Source organism: Osmerus mordax, chromosome 21 (genome assembly GCF_038355195.1).
Source record: "Osmerus mordax isolate fOsmMor3 chromosome 21, fOsmMor3.pri, whole genome shotgun sequence".
Classification (NCBI taxonomy): domain Eukaryota; kingdom Metazoa; phylum Chordata; class Actinopteri; order Osmeriformes; family Osmeridae; genus Osmerus; species Osmerus mordax.
In genome coordinates, this window is record NC_090070.1 from 10,018,375 (window position 1) to 10,040,030 (window position 21,656).

General features: G+C 47.0%; 2 protein-coding genes across 2 annotated transcripts; one reads left to right on the forward strand and one right to left on the reverse strand.

The window, feature by feature from the left end:
* The first annotated feature begins 10 nt into the window (after nt 1-10).
* On the forward strand, nt 11-1,482 carry atp5md (ATP synthase membrane subunit k). Its single transcript, XM_067259215.1, has 4 exons — nt 11-69; nt 753-857; nt 1,033-1,123; nt 1,362-1,482. Exons 2-3 carry the CDS (start codon nt 771-773, stop codon nt 1,117-1,119), a joined length of 174 nt encoding a protein of 57 aa, XP_067115316.1. The 5' UTR covers nt 11-69; nt 753-770; the 3' UTR covers nt 1,120-1,123; nt 1,362-1,482.
* Nucleotides 1,476-6,888, reverse strand: taf5 (TAF5 RNA polymerase II, TATA box binding protein (TBP)-associated factor). Its single transcript, XM_067259214.1, has 11 exons — nt 6,462-6,888; nt 5,881-6,118; nt 5,439-5,754; nt 5,096-5,259; nt 4,710-4,845; nt 4,382-4,502; nt 3,872-4,001; nt 3,279-3,443; nt 2,632-2,809; nt 2,339-2,516; nt 1,476-2,182 (listed from the first exon to the last, which is right to left on the reverse strand). Exons 1-11 carry the CDS (start codon nt 6,886-6,888, stop codon nt 1,965-1,967), a joined length of 2,271 nt encoding a protein of 756 aa, XP_067115315.1. The 3' UTR covers nt 1,476-1,964.
* Between the last annotated feature and the right edge of the window lie 14,768 nt (nt 6,889-21,656).

A 21,656-nucleotide genomic window follows, 5' to 3' on the forward strand; every position in this document is an offset into this window, starting at 1 on the left:
ATCTAGCATTGCGGCCTCTGCTGAAGGGCACTTGTTCAAGTCAATTCACAAGGGTAGTGTGTGCAGAAGGTAAGAATTGTAACGAATAAAAAAATGTTTGTCCTATTCACGTTTACACTGTTCAGTAATGCATCATTGTGGTAGCGGTCCCTCCTACATTTGTTAATGTTTTGTTTAATCGTCTGTTAATATAAACGATATGTTTCAGCCAGCTAGCTAGCTTGATGGCTAGCAAGCTACTACTAATACTAGCTAGTCAAGTGGCAACTCACTCAGCCTGTTAGCTAGCTAGCTGTCTCAATGAAAGTCAAAACAGTAAATATTGAGCGTCCGTTAGAACTTTACCGAGCAATGTCTACAAATGTGCATGATCTCGGGCTGACGTTGATTCATTTTTAAATTATGTATAAACACCATCTAGCTAGTTGTCAATGGAAATTACAGTGTAAAGATTAAACTAATTGCAGCAGGCCGTCTCTGGGCTCGTGGGTTGTCAACCAGCGAATTCATAGGGGACAGTCTATTCACTTACACTTATGTAAGGCTACTCATCTCGTGCTTTAATCTGTAACAACTGATTTCAATGTGTCGATTTTATTCCTCTTATATGCACATCAGGATTTAGCATTACTCATGTTCTTCAGATATGGGTGTGCGCGCAACCAGTTTCCCCTCTTGCCCTCTGCAGTCACCCACAGAATTGTCATTGTTGAACCACATGCAATGCTCATTAAGTGATTTACTTCCTGTAGGACCAGTAGACATCAACCATGGGCGGACACGACTCTGGATCTCAGCACCAGTTCACTGGCATTGCCAAGTACTTCAACGCATACACCATCACAGGAAGGAGGAATGTAAGTTGTGGACTTCTTCTCACAAAGTTGGTGTTGCAGCTATATAAAAACATTGTTTATGTTTGTAAATTATGCTTCTTGAAGTTTGGTTCAGAGTGTTGTGTGAAACCCTATTGAAAGTCAGCCGATGTTGTTAGTTTACCAAAAGGTCATGTGTGTTCTGTCCCATTCCTAGTGTGTATTGGCCACCTACGCCAGCATAGCCGCCATCGTCCTCCTATTCAAACTGAAGCCCAAGAAGCAAGCAGCGATCACCAACTGATCATGTAAGCATAACCGTTGAGAAGACGTCAGCATCTCAGTAACGTTTTATTTTTTACCTTCTGAAACCAAAGTTGTTCATATGAATGGCATAGATTTATGTATTCGGATAAGGGTGGGTGTTCAATCCTTTATAGTAACACATGTATTATCCTCGCTTTCATCTCATGTTCACAAAGGTACTTTTGTTGCAGGAAAACCCTTTTACACCCATTTCCTGTCTTGTTCTTGTCTGTCTTGCAGGTGACCTGGCAGTTCTGTAGTATAGTTTGAGCTGGTGGCAGCTGGATGTGCTTGTTGTAATTATACAACCATTTATTTGGTATTAACATGTTAACAATAAAAATGATATCGACATAGAAAACTTGTTTTTATTTACACAATATGCACTGGTATAAAAGGCTATACAGCTATGACAGCCAGGAACATTTAGGCTGTGTTAATGGCAGTGGTAAAAACATGGTTTCGAAATGGCACTGTTTTTAGGCAAGGGGTGTCAGGATCTCAATTATTTTTCTTTTTTTTATGTTGTTTGATGGAGCTGCATGTATTTAGCAAGCAAGGGGTCGCTTTGAGATGAATTAGCAAATTTAGCGACTTGTCTTCCTTCATTGCCTTAACTATGCTGAGCTAATAATGCTACAGATTATTTCTCATTGCCATCGGAAAGACATTCACAAGTTGGGTGTCTACAGTCAATTCAAATGGAATATATTTCTATTGTAAGAATCCTTCTTTGGATTGGTAGAATTTCTGGCCCTTCCCCCATCATCAAGTAAAGTTTTCGGAGGAAAACAAGAGGTGATCAGTTATAAGAATGTTCATTGTCAGCAGCCGTACGGTTTCTCAGCAGGGGTTGTAAGCGCCTGCAGCGAGCAGTAGATTCCTACGGGTGAAGTGGAGGTGTATGACGGGGGTAGACTTGGTCAGGTAGGTGCCCAGGAGAAGCTCCTTGGAGTTCTCTGGTAGATGGATGTGACCCGTGGCCATGGTGAAGTCGTCGGTCTCCAACTCGTCGAACGCCTTCATGGAGTCCCATAGCTTGACGGTGTTGTCCATGGAAGCTGGAGAAGACGCACGATTTCACAAAGTGAGAGCGAGCAGCGTTTTGGAGGGCCGTTGTTTGCAGCCAGTTCAGGTTCAACAGGTGCTAGGATCTATGCATTTGACTGAAACACGTTCATAACAGCTATTTTGCTGGGATGTTATGAGGCATCTACCTGAGGCGAGGATCTCTCCGTCTCTGCTGAACTTGAGGGAGTAGATGGTGTCAGTGTGGCCCTTCAGATCTCCTATCATCAGGCCATGGCCAATGTCCCACAGCAGCACTCTGCCATCAGTGGCTCCAGACGCCATGAACTTCCCGTTGGGTGAGAAGGCCAGGGCATGGATAGGGCCCTAAATAACAAAAACACACACAAAAAAAACAAGGTCTAACACCTTTAAACAGGCCTGAAGAGGGGGCAAAGTCCTTCCAACAAATCAAATTTGGCGAAGAAAGTTGACCTCTGACCTTGTGACCGGTTAAGATGCGGACGCAGTTCCCCGTGAGGACGTCCCAGAGGCGGATGGTGCGGTCAGCTGAGCCGGTGGCCACGTAGTTAGAGTTGGGGTGGAAGCGGGTGCAGGTGATGTCCGCCAGGTGGCCGGCGAACATACGCAGCGGCTGGTAGTGATCAGTGGCCCACAGACTGGTGGAGAGGAGGGGGAACAAAATGACTCGTCATTAGTCGTGGGAGTCAGATGGCTGAGCGGTTAGGGAATCGGGCTATTAATCAGACGGTTGCCGGTTAGATTCCGGCTGAGAAAAAAGACGTTGTGTCCTTGGGCAAGGCACCTCACCCTACTTGCCTCGGGGGGAATGTCCCTGTACTTACTGTAAGTTGCTCTGGATAAGAGCATCTGCTAAATCACTAAATGCTACAGATAAGAACTCTGGAAGAGCTACAACGATGAGGCGATTTGCATTTTCAGAAGAAGTTATACGCAGGTTTTTCATTTTTTATGGACTAATGTATATAAGTCTATGCCATATTTCAAGCTCCTCTGTTATGTAGTATTGTATGTGGTAGCTTCTTTATGTAGCGACATACAAAGTAAGTATGCAGGATGTGAGGGCGCTAGGTTCGTGTTTTTCCAGTCGTACGCCTCGATTCTCACCGTGCCACCCTGTCGTGCCCTCCAGAGATGAAGTAGTACCCGTAGGGGGAGAACTGGGTGTCCCAGACGGGGTAGTTGTGTCCTTTGTACCCCACCAGACAGGTGTACGTCTGGAGGCTCCACAGTCGCACAGTGCCGTCCTCGGAACTGGACAGCAGGTAGTTCCTGGATGACGCGGGGGGGGATGCAGAAGAGCTTGGATGAATTACAACATGGAAAGGCAGAGTCGTGTGAGCGCACTACTTTCGGTGGTCTCGTCCTGGTTGTAAATGTCAAGCACTGATCCTGGTATGGCCACTTGCTAGCTCGCTAACCAACAGATACAAAGGAGGAATAATACAGTCGACACTGACAGACACTTTGGGATTGGTTTAAGAGATTCCGAAGCGAAAGAACTTCACGAAGAACGTGAACACTTACAGAGAGAGAATGAGAGGGTGAACATGGCGTAACCTGTGCAGTCTCACCTGTCAGGGCTGAAGCTGATGCCGTAACCTGTGCAGTCTCACCTGTCAGGGCTGAAGCTGATGGCGTAACCTGTGCAGTCTCACCTGTCAGGGCTGAAGCTGATGGCGTAACCTGTGCAGTCTCACCTGTCAGGGCTGAAGCTGATGCCGTAAACTGGCCCGCTGTGTCCGTAGAGGATTTTGGACTCGCTGGCTGTCTTCTCATCCATGATCCTCTCCAGCACATCGTCAGACTCCTTGTCTATCAGACTGAGGTCTTGGGTGGAGAAGAGCGTGGGAGGTCAACAATGAAGGTCAACTATCAGTATCAGAAGTGTATCTACGTGTGCGGTTTAAGCACCGGTTTTTGTTTACTACTCTGTGGCTGAGCGGTGAGGGAGTCGGACTAGTAATCCGAAGGTTGCCAGTTCGATTCCCGGTCATGCCAACTGACGTTGTGTCCTTGGGCAAGGCACTTCACCCTACTTGCCTCGGGGGAATGTCCCTGTACTTACTGTAAGTCGCTCTGGATAAGAGCGTCTGCTAAATGACTAAATGTACTACTCAGAGACATAAACCGGTGGGTTAGGGCAGGAAACTAGAAGGATGAAGGAGAGTGTTTATGTCGTAGCTGGAGGGGTAGTCTCAGTGTTTTACCTGCTGCTGACTTGACCCTGCGCAGCTTCTTGGGCGTTACGCTCCACACCCTGACGGTGGAGTCCGCAAAGCCCCCCGCAATCAGGCTGGAATCGTCCGTGAAGTCCACCGCCGTCAGACCCTGAAGGTCAAAAGGTCACGAGGATAGAATGCAATCGTCAACGGCGTTTCGGGGGTCAACAACAGCAAGCGTCAGCTGCGACTCAGTTCTAATAGTGGTTACAGTATCTTTCGAAGAAACTTCAACATAGAAATACTACACACAAATGTTATTGAACTATGTTAAACAGGCCTATATGTTGTTTGTACGAGGCAGCTGCCACAGCACCTGGTATGCGTTGAGGAAAGAGTAGAAGCAGATTGAGGGCAGGTTGTCCGGCCCCAGTCTGATCTTCTTAGTAGCCTCCTTCATGTTCATGATCTTGTCCAGCTTGTCAGAGTCCTTCAGCTCTGGGAGAGGAATCCTACAGGACAGAAAAACACGATTAGAACGCCTATGATCCTAAAAAAAATAATAATTGGGGGGATAGTTCATGAGCATACATTTTTAGGATGTGTCAATTTTGAGAAAAGGAGTGAGGGATTCTACAATGACACAGATTCTAAAGGGATCATTCCCTTTTTTTTTATGTAAACATATGCTTTCAGTTAGTAAGGACCAAGTAACTAACGACGTGTGCTTGCTGTTGCTAGGCGGAGGCTTCTCTACTCCACCTGTTCTGCTGGGGGGCATTGGGGTCCTGCTTCTTGCTCTTGTTGCCCATGCTGTCCTTCTTGGGCTTCTTCTTCTTGGGTTTGCCCTCCTCGTTCTCCGCCTCCTCGTCCTCGTCGTCCAGGGGCACCTCGATCTCCGGCTCCTTCAGCAGTCCGTAGAACACCTGGAAGCGGGGGGAAGGGAAGAGTCGCCACGACGACGGCTTTTGTTAAGTTTACGAATTACGTGGTTCGCTCTTCTAGCCGTGCGATCCTCGAGTCATCTACCGCTCTCTTTCTCTCTCTAAGGCAACACAAGCATCGAATCACCAATACACGCCCCCCCCCCCCCTCCCCTACCTACCTTAGCCTTGTTTGCATCCCTCTTGCCCTCCCCGGCCAGACTCCCGGACATGGCGTCGATCTGGCCCTTGCTGCGCGGCATGCCGTCGAAGATGTCGATGTAGAGGTGCTCCTGGATGATGTTCCAGATCTGGTTGTTCTGGCGCTCCTGGAGGTGCCTCTTCAGGAGCTGGTACGAGTCCCTGGAGATCCTCAGGACGAACTTGCTGGTCCTGAAGTCCAGCAGGGTCTCGTTGCCCTTCATGTGTTCCTTCTTGGTCAGGCTGGAGAGGATACGCAGGTCCTCCTCGTAGTAACACTCCTGGTCCCCGCTGAACCTGAAAAGAAGGAGAGACGGAGGGCAAGGAAAGAGTAGAAGGTAAGGGTGTTGGTCAGTAGTACACAGTGAGTTAGGTAGTCTGAGGTGGATAGTCATTCAAGGGAGACTCGGCCCAGAAACATACTTTTCGAAGAAAGCCTTTGCCTCCATCTCGTGGTTGTTGTACACAAGTTCCAGGTACATGTGGACGAAGAGAGGGTAGAAGACCTGGGACAGCTCAGCTCGGTGACAATCGAGAACAGACTCGATAAACTTCTTCAAGCCGCTATAGTAGACTTGGTATAGTGGGGGATCCCCCTGCTGGCTGTATGCAGACAGGACAACGTTGACGTCGGGTTGATCCTCACCGCCTGACGCCGGCACTGTAAACAAAACAAAAACATGAATGACTACATAGTTTTGGTCAGATACAAAGCAAACTAGGTATGGGTAACTAACATTTTCATGTATCTAGTGTTATGATAACATTGCGACTTATTTGTGATTTGCATAACTAGCTTCTGGTTTTCAATTGGCGACGCGTTCTATTCCCCCCCCCCCCCCCCCCCAAAAGACGTCTGTCAAACTTGTCTCATTCATTCAGAGTGTTTTTTCGCTTGCAACTATTAACCATAATTAAATGAAGACTAAAGAATTCTGCTTTAAAAATCACGTTATTAAGATGTTGATAATCTAAATAATTGCAATGATATGCATAATCCCGACCTTTTGTTGGCGCCGGTGCCGCTGTGGCTGGGGGAGCGGCGGTGGCTATGGTCACCCGGTTCAGAAGAGAGTTGGCATCCCCGCCTTCAGCATCAACATTCACGGTACTTCCCAAGCCCGATCCTGCAGTATCTGATACCTTTGAATCATCTGCATCATCTGATAAACCGGCTTCACGCCGCAAAATGTCTACAGACTCCGACAATTTATTTCTCTTGAGAAATTGCAACACCGCTAGCAAGGTCTGCTGATCTTCGGCCCCTGCAGTTAAAGTTTTCGTTGTTCCGCTAGAAGACGTGGCACCAGGAGATGAAGAAAGTACTCCTCCATCGTTTGCATTATTGTTTCCTGACCCATCGTTTGATGGTTCTGTTTTAATATCTTTTTCACCCTCCGGGTCGATCTGACCACCTTGTACAGCCGCCATTTTCGAAATGATGTGCGCATGTGCAGACAAAATAAAGGAATCGTCACTGCTGAAGAACAGACATTCTGATTGGCTCTCAGAAAACGTTTGCCGCAGGGTTGTCAATTTGTAGTGGTTTTTATGGAGAACGAAACTCATTCATATTTATGTAGCGTATTCATTGCAGGCTCAGTTTAGAACAAAGTAAAAAAAAAACAGAACAACTTTAGATTGTATGTGTAATCTCTTCCAGATAGACAAACCTTCAAACCCGGGAACGTTTACACAACTATACTTCTGGCCAATCTAATTCCACAAAAATTCACGAGTAAAAGTTGTACTTCACTAGTTTGCTTTTAGCATTGGGCAGTTAACCATGGGCCCCTAGATCAACAGCCCAGAGTCAAACACTGTACACGATTATAGACAATTCGACTGTATGTCTGTTAGAATTCAAACACAGTTCACCTAATCATAGTAGAACAGTAGAACATTTATTTGAGCATGACTTGGTAACAAACAACATGGTACAAGGACTGCATCGAGTGCTTGGTCATGGTTGTATCAGAGGTTTTATACCTCTTAGTACCAGATGATGGCAGTTTGGTTCCATCCCAGCCTCTCTTCTCTGTCTGCTAATGCTAGCACACCACAGCATTGCCTTTTCATTGCTGATGTTATCATTGACAGGGCGTTAAACCCACCCTGCAATCATTCATCACTGCTTCGTTGTCACATTCACGACTCAGAGACACATTTCTGGTGATGTGAAACTCCTTTGTTTGTCTCCAGCTTCTCCTTCTCCCACTCTCTCCATGCACTGCATGTACCCAATCACTGCACCCAGCAAGGTTTCCCACCTCACCTTCCAACTGTTTAGAGAACTTATAAACCAAGAGATGTTATATTGAGGCCTATTTCTTCATGAATTTGCCTAACATCTGTCAGCATGTATCCTGACATGGTTAAGTCCAGCGCACACATGACTCCATGCTCGTTCCAGCATTAGGAGAACCGGTGAGCATGCCTGTGCATTTCAAACAAGGATGAGTGAGGGGCTGTATCGATTGCAACAAGGTGGCGTTAAGAGTAATCGGTCAAGTGTTATTTAGTTGCATGAATGACAAGGAAAAGGTCAGTGATTTATGTCACTGGGAGTCATGTCAGATGAAGAGACGGAAGGATTGAGGGAAGGATGAGGATGGAGGGAAGGTGAATGGAGGAGAACGAAGGTGAGAAACAAGGGAGGAAAGGTGAAAGGAGAAGGAGATATCAGATTCACCGTGTGCCCTTGCTGAGGGTGCATTTCCTGTAGAATCCCCCAGACTCCAGAGTAACACGCCTGATCCCATCACCTAAGACTCTGCCAGAGCAGGAACACACAATGCACCATTTTCTCTGCAAGGGGCGAAACAGCATCTGCTTTCATATCAGGTTTTTTTTTTCAATAAAGGTCAGATGCTGTATAGTATATATTGAGAGAGATGCCGAATAAGTTCCAAATGTTTCCTTCCTAGAAGTTTGAGTAAAATGTTTTTAGCACCCTGCTGTTCTGCTTGGACTCATCCCAGGTTTTTGTTGTCAGTTCCTGACACTGTTTTGGCTCACCTTTTTGTATCATAACCACCAAATACCTTTCCAGGTGTTGGACTATGTCTGAAGTTCCACTGCTTGTCATTCATTGACTAGCCCTACAGAACCTATCTAACAGCGCCAACTCAACCTCACATCGTTATTCTGGGAGGCGTCAGGTTTATCATGCAGGACCAGGGTCCTTGAAGGATGCGGGGGCGGAGGAGGAGGAGGAGGAGGAAGGAGGAGGAAGGAGGAGGATAGACGCAGAAGGGGCACCGCGTTTTGTTGCATAACAGCTGCAGCGTTCCTGCCAAATGGACGGGGATGAGGAGGAGGGGGGGGGGGGGTGGTGAGCAGGAGCAGAAGGAGGAGAAGAGAGAGGGGGGGAAATGGAGGGGGGGGGGGGAGAACACACGTGTCAGCCCTCCCCGCCGGCTCAGGGCGTGGCCACGCGCTGCAGACCCGCTGGAGCTGACAGGGCACACAGCATGCACGCTCCTCCTCCATGCCCTCTGCACCGTCCAGGGCTCTAAGACAACTCACGGGGAGAGACTGTGTGTGACTCTGCACACAAAGACACACCTCGGAAGCAGCACATGTGCCCCTCAAAGGACTTGTAAGATAACAGTGAGAAAAAAATACGATATTTTTATTTACAACACCAGGACACATTGTCATGGCATGTCTGTTCTGACCACATGTGCTTCGACTGTCTTGGGAGCAGATCTAGTATTTCGACAGCTTTCACCGCAGCCTCGTCCTGCAGAAGCATCAATCCTTGAGTCTATCTAGTCGGTGTGTTTCTGCGCTGACCCATGGGGGTGTATAGATCCGCTAGCTACTGCGGGTTCACGCCTAAAACACACATAAAAAGGCCACGGTTATTGATTGAAGATCAATCACTGTTTGGCCCCTCGTCTCCGATAGCAATTAACGCAGCAGTGGTGCCCCGCGGCTTGTCGCAGTACTGAACGCTGCTTGCGTCTGACACCTGCCTTTTTCTGGAACGTAGCACAGATTGACTGCGTTACGAGGTGTCCTGTTGTGGCCGTCAAACACAACACTGCTTCTCTTTCTGTCGTGATCTCTACTGGTTCTAAAAGGACAACAATGTGGACATTTACAGAATGCTACATTAGTTGAGAAACTAACTGAAACAACAAGGAAGAGAAATAAAAGGAGAATAAATAAAAAACAACACCTGGTCCTCCATGTGTAGTATAAAGGGCTGTTAAGCCATCCAGCAGTGTTGACACTAATAGGAAATACAAGAGAGTAATTACTTTTTTCATTTGGGCATTCAGTGAGTTTCTGTTGATTTGTGTATTGGGCCCACCATTGCTGCCAAACGATGTAGTGAATCAAAGCGAAGCGAGCCAATGTGGTTAGCGGTTTTGTGTGTGTGTGTGTGTGTGTGTGTGTGGTGGAGGCGTCTGTTTCTCTTCCTGAGGAATGAGTTTGATAGTGATACGTTTGAAAGGTCTCTACATTTAGGCAATCGTGTCGCTGGTGATAGATAATGTGGTTGTTAGGTGTGGCCCAAACCTTCAAGGCTGTCTGATCGTTTGTTTTCTAGGAATATTGAGTGAGAATGAGAGAGAGTGCTGCAGTGTTGCTGATTTACTGTTACTCAAGGAAGCTCGAACAGAACTGGGGTGTGATTGTGTGTATGTACAGTGTGATGTATGTGTGTGTTTGTGTGTGTGTGTGAGAGAGAGAGAGAGAGAGAGAGAGAGAGAGAGAGAGAGAGAGAGAGAGAGAGAGAGAGAGAGAGAGAAAGAGAGAAATGAACAAAAGACATAACATTTGATATTACGCCTGCTTTGCATTAGGCTCTCGAAAGGTTTACTCTTTCTGTGTACGTGTCTGCTGTGCCTGTGTTTGTGTTTGTGTGTGTGCCGTTTGCATGCACCCGCCGATACTCCGTGAGTCACACAGCATGTTGGAGATGCATAGGGAGGGTGCAGAGAGGCGCATATTCACTCTCATCCCCCTCTCACACTTCAGGATGACTTGCGCCGGTCACACGCTGGGTGTCAGACCGAGCCCACCTCTTCTCTCCTCCTCTCTTCCTCCGTCCCTTCGCGTGCACCACCCCTACAGCGCTACCCCCACCGCACCACCCCCATCGCACCACCCCCACCGCACCACCCCCACCGCACCACCCCCACAGCAAGCTCAGGGTGTGGCTCTCTACAAGACACACAGCAACGGCAGACACGCCAGAACACCAGGAATGACTTTGATCTCACACATTGTTCGCAGAGAGATCTGGATCACTGGACAATACATGATGAACGTTCTATTTTACTATATAATTGAATCAAATGTATTAGTGCATTGACTCTATTTAAGACTTTTGAGTTAAAATGCAAGTAACTATAGAACTTGTATGTTCAACACCAGTAACTATATATATATATATATATATATATATATATATATATATATAATGTACATATAATATTGAATACGCAGCTCCCAAGAGCTCAAGTTCCAAACTTATATTGCCTTTGACTATTTACCATATCTAATTTAGTTTAATTTATTCACACTAGAATACTGATGTGATCGGTAAGACAGGGCTTGTGTGTTTACACAGTTAATGTGTTTCTGGAGATTTGAAAGAGACAGATCAAAGGACTGTTCCCTGAGTGAGCTGTGATTCATGTGCCTCTAAAGCCGTCACGTTTAAAATCTGCCCATAAAAACACCTGCTGATGAGATCATTTAGATTTGTGATACTGTATGCGTCGCCCCAGCCCTAGATGCTGAAGGATCCTGATTCTGCAAGTTTTCGGTGGTTTATTCATTTGATATCAATCTGTCATCATCGAATTAATATACCTCATGTCATAATTTCCAGACTAATTAATAGTCTACAAGTATTTAAGTGCTCGTGCTCTCCTTGAATTTAAATCAGTTGGAGTAGAGTCAGTTTGTGTAAGTGTGTGTGGTTGTGTGTGTGTATGTATTTTCCCGGCTGGTGGAGAGCGTTACCCCATGCTGAGACAGATAGCTGAAGCAAGGGCGTGGCACCACCCTTTTCCCAACTCCTACTTCTCCAATGTGTATGTGTGTGTGTTAGTGTGTGTGTGTGTGTGTGAGTGCCTGCTTGAGGGCATGTGTCCGTGTATGTGAGTTTGCGTACATATACTATCGCGGCAAGACCACACGCTGTGTGAAACGGATCCAATCCTGCGCTGCCTCGTACAGAACACGCTTCCTCCTGAGATGGAGTTTGCATTTGGCCAAAACGTCGCTTGGGCAAAACGTGTTCTTCAACCGCAGGTAAGCATGAGTTTAAAACGCGCCGCGTGACCGCATGGCTTTAGCATAGCACAGCTGATGTCCAGCTGAAATCCTCCTTTGATCCGTAAAACGGTGTGGGAGACTGCCGGCCAGTCTCTCTCCCTCACTCTGAAACGCCCCCCCCACCCCCACCCCAACGCCCCTACTGTGCTGCACAAGATCAATAATTCATGAGGTGTGAGACTCGCAGATGAAGCAGAAAATGCCCCAAGTGAGATTGGGAGATAGGAAAAAAAAGGGGAGGGGGGGGGGGGGGGGTGGCATAGAGGAAGGGGGAGAGGAAGAGACACACAGGACAGAAAGACGGAGAGAAAGAGTAACAGCTACAGAAAAAAATGGTGGCAGGCAGATGTGGAGATAGTTAAGTAACAAGAGAAGCCCGAGATATGGAAAAAGTATGCAGGAAGAAAAGGATAGAGAGAAAGACAAAGGGCTGATAGCCCAAAGGCTGATCCTGAGCCCGAGGCACACCTTTATCATCATCTGAGGAGCAAGAGGAGGGACTCCCATCCCACCATCGCTAATCCCAGCCGACAGACGAGGCTCAGAACTCATCCAGCTGCTCCCTGTCTTTCTCTCTGTCTCTTACTCTCTCTCTTTCTCTCTCTCTCTCTCTCTCTCTCTCTCTCTCTCTCTCTCTCTCTCTCTCTCTCTCTCTCTCTCTCTCTCTCTCTCTCTCTCTCTCTCTCTCTCCCTCCCTCCCTCCCTCCCTCCCTCCCTCCCTCCCTCCCTCCCTCCCTCCCTCCCTCCCTCTGCAGTAATTTGTACCTGGGTCTCATCTTGACTGGCGGGTCATACCCTTCATCTTCCACTCTGGCAACCCACATCGCAGTGGTAATTGGTTATGGGCTGGGTTGCCAGGTTGAGGGATGAATGGTGTCCCCATTGTTCACCTTTGCCTCACGCTGACCTCGTTGCTTAACGGGCTGCCTCTAAACCAACAGACCACCTGCCTTTTCTCCTCTGCCTCCTTCCCATGGCCTTCCCCCTCCACCCTGCTCTCTCTTGTATATCCCTCTTGAGAATCAAGCACCACACCACCTGCTCTTTGCCTGTGCGTGCGTGCGACTGCGCATGCACTCACCTGCACTCACCGTACATGCGTTCGCGTGGGTATGCGCGCACATCTGCTAACGTGGCGCGTTCACACGCGTGTCTGCGTGCGCGGCGTGTATCGTCGGATGTGTGTGTGTGTGCGTAGTGGGCGCGTGTGTCTGTCTGAGACTTTTGCCCAGTGGAGCGTGATAATGGGTGTGAAGGCTGAGCTCTGGGACTTCTCGGAGTCTCAGGGTTGAGGGGGAGATGTGGGGAGTCTGCATTATTCAGCACAGCCCCAAACAGAGCAGTGGGGCTGGGCACGAACAGTCGGCGGTGGGGGCAGAAAGAGCGCGGCAAACCCTGGGGAGGGCCGCGGTGCATCGTGTGGACAGGTAGGCAGATTGACAGGCTGAAAGGTTGAAGCGATGGCTCAGTTTATCATGACGATAGCACCTCTCACTGGGCCAGCTTATCAGACGGGCGGATACCGTTTATGGCGAGTGGGACGTCGGATTGTGCGCGACGGCGGCGAGAGGATCCGTGCCCTCTCACCTTAGGGTTTTGTGAGCAACCTCTGTTTTTTTTGTTTGTCTCTTTCCCTGTTTCACTCTGTCTTTCTCTATCACTCCCTCTCTTTCGTCCTACGCGTTTCCGGTAGAGAGAGATCTAACCAGGCACTTAGTCAGATGTCGTCGTCCCCCCCCCCCCCTTCCTCAACTCATGTCCTTTTAAACACAATGTTCGGCAGCACAGTTTCCTCATGACTATGAATAATGCAGTTCCATCTCTTACCAACAAGCCCTCTCTCTCTCCCAGTCAGAACCCTGCACGACACACTACCTCACGCAAGAACAGGAACAACAGCTCTACAAGCCCCATTTACACAAAGCCCAACAAACCTATTCCTTTTTCCGTAGCTGACTTCCGGAAAGATTGCGTGCTGGAATGAAACGTCATGTTTCCCGCGAGCAATAGACAGTTTGGTTTATTTAAATGTTGCACTCTTTTACAATCAGCTATTCATCCTTGACCTTTTAATTTTGTTTGGGTGCAACCCATTTACCAGAGCCTCGTCTGGTTTAATGGTGCTGTTACGATCACGAATAAAGCTGCCCTAAAATGACATCCTCGTTGCGTTGAGGGCTTTTGTCTCAAACACTCACTCCCTCGTAGATAGTCTCATTTGGGAAATTGGTCTCCTCCTCGCTCTGGTAACTATGGCGATAACATGTCGTTGCGCCCTCCCGCCCTCCTTTTTTTTTTGATTGACAGGAACTGGGAGGGTGAGATAAGGAGGAGGCGGTGGAATGATTCAGAAAAGGTCACAGCGTGATGACTGAAAGCCTGTCCCGATGGAAATCCCCATGTCAACGCATAATCAATAGTCTTATACGTAAGACATAGGCAGTGAACAGAGCTCATGCCTTGAGTGGGGATGACAAGGAGTTTTTGTCACGTAACATTGGATTATCTGATCTATTATTATGTGTCAAATTATGCTATCTCTCATCATGTTCAAGTCATTTAAATCGGTGCTATAAGTCAAGTAACTCAGAGTAGGGGGTGTGTTTTCTCACTGTCTTGAGGACCTTGTGTTGTAGCTGTTTTGGGTGCAGATCGAGGGGGTTTCCATGGCAGCTCTTTAAGGTTTGCACAGTCCAGAATGGACGCCATTTTGGTCGAGTGGCTCAAAAAGCTAGGTAGCAAGAGAACCTCCAGAGACTGGCGGGTGATGGGGGGTGATGGGGGGAGTCCGACCCCACAGACAGACACGGATGTGGGGGAGGGTGACAGAGTTATGGGTGGTGGGTCTCTGACTGTCACACTCTGCTGGTCTTGATCTGAAAATACTATTGTACGCATTCCTTTTGAAGCGTGTGTGTCTGTGCATGTGTTTGTGTGTGTGTGTTGGTGACGAGTCACCAGGGAAATTGTTTCATTTTGGCTTACTAGTCAATTTATTACATTGGATGTATTGATTTTCACTCTGAATGCTGTGGTGGCGGGCTGCTGTACGAGCGAAAAGTAACTCATCATTCTTATACACGCACAAACACACACAAACACAAACACAAATGCACTGGTGAGCACACAAACACACACTTGAAAAAGTCCTTTGTTGTGCTTTGTTGTTAGGTAATATGACCCTTGGTTGTCCTTGAGTGTGGGAAGGGAAGATGTGTGTGTGCGTGCGTGCGTGCGTGCGTGCGTGTGTGTGTGTGTGTGTAAAAGAAGGAACAGAGAAACAGAAGGCGAGGGAGAGGTTTCCTTTGTTACAGAGGGAGTGTGAGGGAGGTTGGCTGAAGGAGAGCTGGGGCGTATCCCAGGGGACAAGCCATCCTTTGCTAACAAGGTGACCTCTTAGACTGACCGTCAGATCCTCTGCACGCCACACACTCTCTCACACACAGGTTTGTCTTCATTTCCTATGGTGAGGACCGACCATTCACTCCCATTCAAAGTTGTCATCCCTAACCCCTAATCCTAGCCTTAAACCTAAATGAAATTCTAACCCTAACATTAATTCTAAGTATGTATTAAAGTAAACTAAAATGTTTATTACTGTAAGTAAACATCTACATTCTTAAGTGTGAAATTGAGAAATCACCCATTACATAATAACACTTTGTAAACAGAAATAGATTTGGTTGGTAATTGTCTTATATAAGTTATATGAGTCATCTAGTTTGATTTCATATTCATCAAGAGATGTAAAGTATGCTATCAGATGCAAACCAATTATGATGTCACACTGTACCCCTTTTTTCAAAGACTAGCACAGAGAAGTGAAGACTCAATTAAATAATTTTGCATGAAGCGATAAGACGTTTCCTTCCTGGCTTCTTTTTTTTTTATTTAAGAAGTTTCGGCTACATCAAGATTCCTGAATTAAGTCATCATCTCAAATTTCGCCACTATGAGGTCATTGCGCAGCTAGCATCTCTGGCTATTGGAGGCTAATCTTGAGTTACTGAAGGTCTACATGTATATTTATGGAGCTGCTAGCGTCTTGGCAAAATGCTAAGTCAGAGCCATTAGTCTATCATTTGCATTTCCCGGAACTATGACGGACGTCGGTGGTGTCAAAACCCATGGTGATGGCGTTTTAATGAGGGCGAGGGAAGGAGTTAATTAAAAACAGAGACAATATTTCACCTTTTGCAGAAGGGAACCTTGGCAGGATTGCCCGCTAGATAACATGGCTACGGTCAAAGCCAGATCAATTTGGACTAGGAAAAGTCTATGAGCAGGGCTCTAGGTGTCAGATCTGAGACTGAGTTCATCTCCTTCTCACCCACACTACAACACCCCGCTGTCTCAACTCTGGAAATCAGGAAATTCTGACAGACAGACAGACAGACAGACAGACAGACAGAATGACAGACAGACAGGCAGGCAGGCAGACACACAGACAGAATGACAGACAGACAGACAGAATGACAGACAGACACACAGACAGAATGACAGACAGACAGAATGACAGACAGACAGACACACAGACAGAATGACAGAATGACAGACAGACACACAGACACACAGACAGAATGACAGACAGACAGACACACAGACAGAATGACAGACAGACAGACAGACAGACAGACAAACACACAGACAGAATGACAGACAGACAGACAGGCAGGCAGGCAGGCAGGCAGGCAGGCAGGCAGACATACAGAGGCAGGCAGACAGACAGACTTATAGACAGATTGAAGTACTTGCTAACAGTACAAGCCCTTAAATTGTCTTCTAATTAATAACGGATCTTGCTCTATCGATCAGCTCTCTAATTACAACACTTTGAACGTTATAGATCACCCCCCCCCCCCACACACACACACACACACACACATTTACTCCCATGCTTTTACTCTTGTTATAAATTTGTCAACATCCAACACCCACTGGTCGACACACCCACCTCAAGCTGGTGTAAATCCCCCAGGCCCTAAGCCAGAGACCCATCTAGCTCATTTAATTACGCCTATATTGAGATAATGGAATGCTTGGAATGTGTAGCCAATCAATAGCTGTTTATGTGTGTATACGCTATACCAGTCTTCTGGCAGGCAGTCAATGGCTGTGGATAGTCCTGTGTCAGCACTTTACTAGTGGGGAGAGAGAGAGAGAGAGAGAGAGAGAGAGAGAGAGAGAGAGAGAGAGAGAGAGAGAGAGAGAGAGAGAGAGAGAGAGAGAGAGAGAGAGAGAGAGAGAGAGAGAGAGAGAGAGAGAGAGAGAGAGAGAGAGAGAGAGAGAGAGAGAGAGAGAGAGAGAGAGAGAGAGAGAAAAGGATAGAGAGGGAGAAAGAAAGAAGGAGAGAGACATGTTTCCATGTTTCTTATGTTTGAGCATTTTATCGCATTGATTTGAGTCAAACTGTCACCTTGGCGTATTTACCGTACGCCTGCGAACAAAGCTATTATAACATTGAAGGTTAAATTTGTCACATTTGAAGGTAGAGAGAGCGAGAGAAAGAGAGGCTGCTCTGAGTCTGCTGTGTAAACATGCTGTGCTGCATTGAGGTGCAGCATAGTGGAGGGGGGGGGGGGGACTAGGGATGTGCCCTGCAGAAGGCCGGCTTGGATGTAACCATTCTGAGTACCGGTGAAGCATATTGCAGATGTACTCACAAAGCAGTTTATGTATGTTGCATGAGAGAGAGATAAAGTGAGAGAGCGAGAGAGGTCTCGAGAGAACGAGAGATACAGAGAGAGCCTGAGAGAGCTGGAGAGAAGAAGAGAGAGAGAGAGAGAGAACATGAGAAAGAGAGAGGAGGAAGAAAGAGAGACTGCACAGTCAGGAGGGAGATGAATAAGGGAGTAAAAGTGGATGAACATTCAAAAAGTTTGAATAATGAATATCAGCATTGTGTGTGTGTGAGCGTGTGTGTGTGAGTGTGTGCGTGTGAGTGTGTGTGTGTGAGCGTGTGTGTGTGAGCGTGTGTGTGTGAGCGTGTGTGTGTGTGAGCGTGTGTGCGTGTGTGTGTGAGCGTGTGTGTGTGAGCGTGTGTGTGTGAGCGTGTGTGTGTGAGCGTGTGTGCGTGTGTGTGTGTGCGTGTGTGTGTGAGCGTGTGTGCGTGTGTGTGTGTGCGTGTGTGTGTGAGCGTGTGTGTGTGAGCGTGTGTGTGTGTGTGTGAGCGTGTGTGTGTGAGCGTGTGTGTGTGTGAGCGTGTGTGTGTGAGCGTGTGTGCGTGTGTGTGTGTGCGTGTGTGTGTGAGCGTGTGTGTGTGTGTGTGTGTGTGAGCGTGTGTGCGTGTGTGTGTGTGCGTGTGTGTGTGAGCGTGTGTGTGTGTGTGTGTGTGTGTGTGTGTGTACTCCCCCCTGTCCCATAGCTTCTTTTACTCCTTTCCTCAGCGCAGGTCACTGCATCATTCTAAGGGCGGTGGCCTGCCCTGAAATGAATCAGGATCCTGGTCGTAAATCCTTCAGGATTTCAACCCTATGACACAGACTCTAGTTGTAGTCGCTGAAGTCTGGGTCGACTCAAATGAAAGTTAAACTAAACTCTGTCTCTGTAACTGTAAACAACTATAAATGTAAACAATTAATATTTTCATCTCTACATGTCTCACTTGCGTGGTGTGCAGTTGTTGTCTCGGCCTCTCTGCACAGCATATGTTTGTCATTACACTCACCATTGCAAATTGGCTCCACAATGTAAACAACAGCTGCCCTATAATGTCTCTCTGCATGGCTGCTTCCTCTATAGAGGATACTGATTGATACTTTAGCACTGAAATGATAAACTCCTACCGTGTCATATCCTGTAATAACACACACCCAGACACACACAATCTCTCTCTTGTCCCTGGTCAGGAAAATAATCGTCTTATTAATGTCTGGCCCTGACACTGTTGGGCTTTGCTCGCCCTGGCCAGGAAATGAAAATCCCATAAAGCCTATTGGTCATCCATTTGAATGATGTTTCATGATTGGCCACCATTCACCCGTGACCATGCGGTTGAATTGACTCACTTCCCGAGACAAATCACTCTTGATGTGTTCTTCAATGTGAGTCTATCAGCAAGCTTCCTTTGGCTTATAGCTGCCTTTAGGTTAGCGCCTAGCACTAAGCTTGTGTTATACCATTGCATCTCACTGACATGCTTCAAGGTGAAAATAGACATTCTCATCGTCAGCCAGAAGGGCACTGGGGAGATGAGATGGGATCATTGTTCAGCTCCCAACACATCTCACCGCTCATCCCTCTTGCCTCCTCTCTCTCTCTCTCACTGTGGAGAGGTAATGTTCAAAGAAAAGAACATTGTCGACAATGATGACTCTACGAGACGCTACTGCTGAGGAATGCCCATGAAGCTACGAAGAGCAATTTTTTTCAGAGAAGGCTAGCATGACACGTTGCTAGCTAACTCGTATGATAAAAGGAAAAATGCTATTCTACCAGCTAGCTGCTGTCATTAAAATGACAAACATTGTAGTTGTAGGGGCATTGAGGTAATCATTTCAGTTTAAGGAAAAAAGGGGTATCTCTTCACTCTTTTTAAAGAATGGCTGCTTCAAGATGATTTTATGTCTCCTGAGATTCATTTCTGAAAGACAACGGGCAGTTGTTATACTTGTATGTCTGCTTTAACCAAAACAAATCTTACAGCTGTCATTTTCTGCAAATAGGAAATGTGTTAAAACACACAAACAACGCCCTTGGCTCTTCTATCTGACTGACTATCTAATGTTTTGTTTACCAGAGGCTGTTGTAACAAGCTTGGACCCCTAACCAGCTTTCTTCATTAGCAGGTGTTGCACTGCAGCAAATGAGGTGCGAATAGAGGATCGCTAGTCTTTTAGAGGAAAAAGGATTAAAAAGAGGAGAGACGAGTCAGCAGAGACAAAGGACAGTGCAGCAGTTTCTGTCTTTCTTTCACCTGCCTTCTCTCTCCTCTTGGTGTTCTCTCTCTCTTGTTCTCTCTTAACTCTGCTTTCTCTCTCTCTCTCGCTCTCTCTCTCTCTCTCTCTCCTGTTCTCTCTTCCCTTTGCTTTCTCTCGCTCTCCCTCGCTCTCTCTCTCCCTCTGCAGTAAAACATGCATGGCTTGTATGAGAAATATGACTCAGCAGAAATCCACAGACACGCACGCATACAGGAACACGCATGCAGAAGGTGTAGTCACCTTTCTGCCCTACAGTTGTACTGTACACGCACAATGTATCATTTGACAAGCTGTTAACTTATGTTCTCATCTCAGCGAGTGAGTTTAGTCACTCACACACGCACACACACACACACACACATACACACTTGTGTGCATGGAACAGCTCCCTGGGCTGTGAAAACATCACTCTAGGGTTGACACTTTCATCGGGAACAGATTTATCTAGTCATTAGCTACACCTCCAGTGGCATGTGATGGTTGTTCCTGCAGCAGATGAGAACCGCAGTGCCGCGTGTCCAAGGGCGTGTCCAGGCGTACCCCTCCAGGTCCACACTCTCATCTGAGGGGCTGAGCCAAACTGAGCAGGCGGTGGTGGAACGCGAACAGAGTTCGATTCCAACAGGAGAAGGAGCGCCGTTGGAACATAAACGATACGCACGACGGCCCTGTCGCTTGGTTGAAGGGGCCCGGATTTCTGGTGGTCGAGAAATACAGTTGTTACGGGGTGTTATTTTTCCCCCCGGAGGAGGTGTTTAGGTGGCAAAGCTGAAAACCCCCCGTAGAAAACATAAGGAGGGAGGCACTGATGGAGTGGTGCTATTAATAACCTGGAGCAGAGAGTTCTCCAGTGTAGTTACAGCTCGTAAGAATGTGCTGCGGTACCTTGGCAGGCATGGCGTATAGCACACACACACACTCACTGGCTCTGTGTGTCTCTCTCTTTCACAAACACACACACACACACCTCCTTAGAGGTGTGTGTGCTGAGTATAATCGTCCACCTCTGCCACTCCTCCACCTGTTTAACAGCTGGACTACTGCATCTCTGAGGATATATGCTGCTAATGACCACCCAGGCAGGTCAGCGGTTATCCAAAGATGGTATAATTAAACCATGAGGTAATTCATCGCAACCAATAAGAAAAAACTGCAGTTTCTGGGTGCAGAAATTAGTGACTAAAACTGGTCAGGTTATTGCCGATTCTATAACGTTTTATGAGAATTTCCAACGTCACAACTGTTTGAACATTGTTATGAAAAAGTAAAGTGCATTATGAGACTGAATAGCTGTGCTATTTAATTTCATGGCGTCTGATTATACTGTATGATCTCTTTCAAAGTATGTGAAATCTAGGATTTCTGAAAAGCAGCAACTCCATCATCTCACTCAAAGTGACCTGAAACGTGAAACTCAACGCTTTGAGCTTTGGCATGGTTCGGTCGTTAGGCAATCTTTTTGATGTGCCCCAAATCCAATCGCTGTGCCCTTTCTCTGTACCAAGCCAGTCACTTGTCTATGCAGTCACGTCTGTCCATGAAGTGTCACTGGGAATTGCCACTCCCAGGGAATTCTAACAGCGATCCTGTTTCTGGCTGGTACAGCCCACTCAGGCCTGGTCATTTTGAGAGAAAACAATCAACTTCACATTGACCACAACTGGGAAACATGAACTGTAAATACAGGAATAAAAGAACGAGCCACAGTGAGTCACCTTCAGGATTCGTCCTGTGAGGCAGAGTTGTTTTCCTCTGAATCCTCCCTGTGTGTTCGCAGTAATGAGTCCCACCTGAATTGGGATCCGAAAGATTCGGGTTCCTCCCTGAGTTGTGGCGTTGACATCGAAAACCCACTGCAGTGATTAAACCAAAAGTGTAAGCTATTGGCTTAGTCAAAGATGTTTTCTTTGTGTTAATTAACCTGATGTTGCATGTAACCACAGTAGATGAAGGTTACATCTCCAGGCCCCTGTTACGTCA

What these genes read in the sequence shown, in the direction of transcription:
- atp5md (XM_067259215.1), top strand. Translation starts at nt 771, where the DNA reads ATGGGCGGACACGACTCTGGATCTCAGCACCAGTTCACTGGCATTGCC. An exon ending in CCATCACAGGAAGGAGGAAT is followed by an intron (nt 858 to 1,032) that starts GTAAGTTGTGGA and finishes TCCCATTCCTAG; the next exon opens with TGTGTATTGGCCACCTACGC.
- taf5 (XM_067259214.1), bottom strand. Translation starts at nt 6,888, where the DNA reads ATGGCGGCTGTACAAGGTGGTCAGATCGACCCGGAGGGTGAAAAAGAT. An exon ending in ATCAGCTTCAGCCCTGACAG is followed by an intron (nt 3,444 to 3,871) that starts GTGAGACTGCAC and finishes CGCGTCATCCAG; the next exon opens with GAACTACCTGCTGTCCAGTT. An exon ending in GCATCTTAACCGGTCACAAG is followed by an intron (nt 2,517 to 2,631) that starts GTCAGAGGTCAA and finishes TTTGTTATTTAG; the next exon opens with GGCCCTATCCATGCCCTGGC.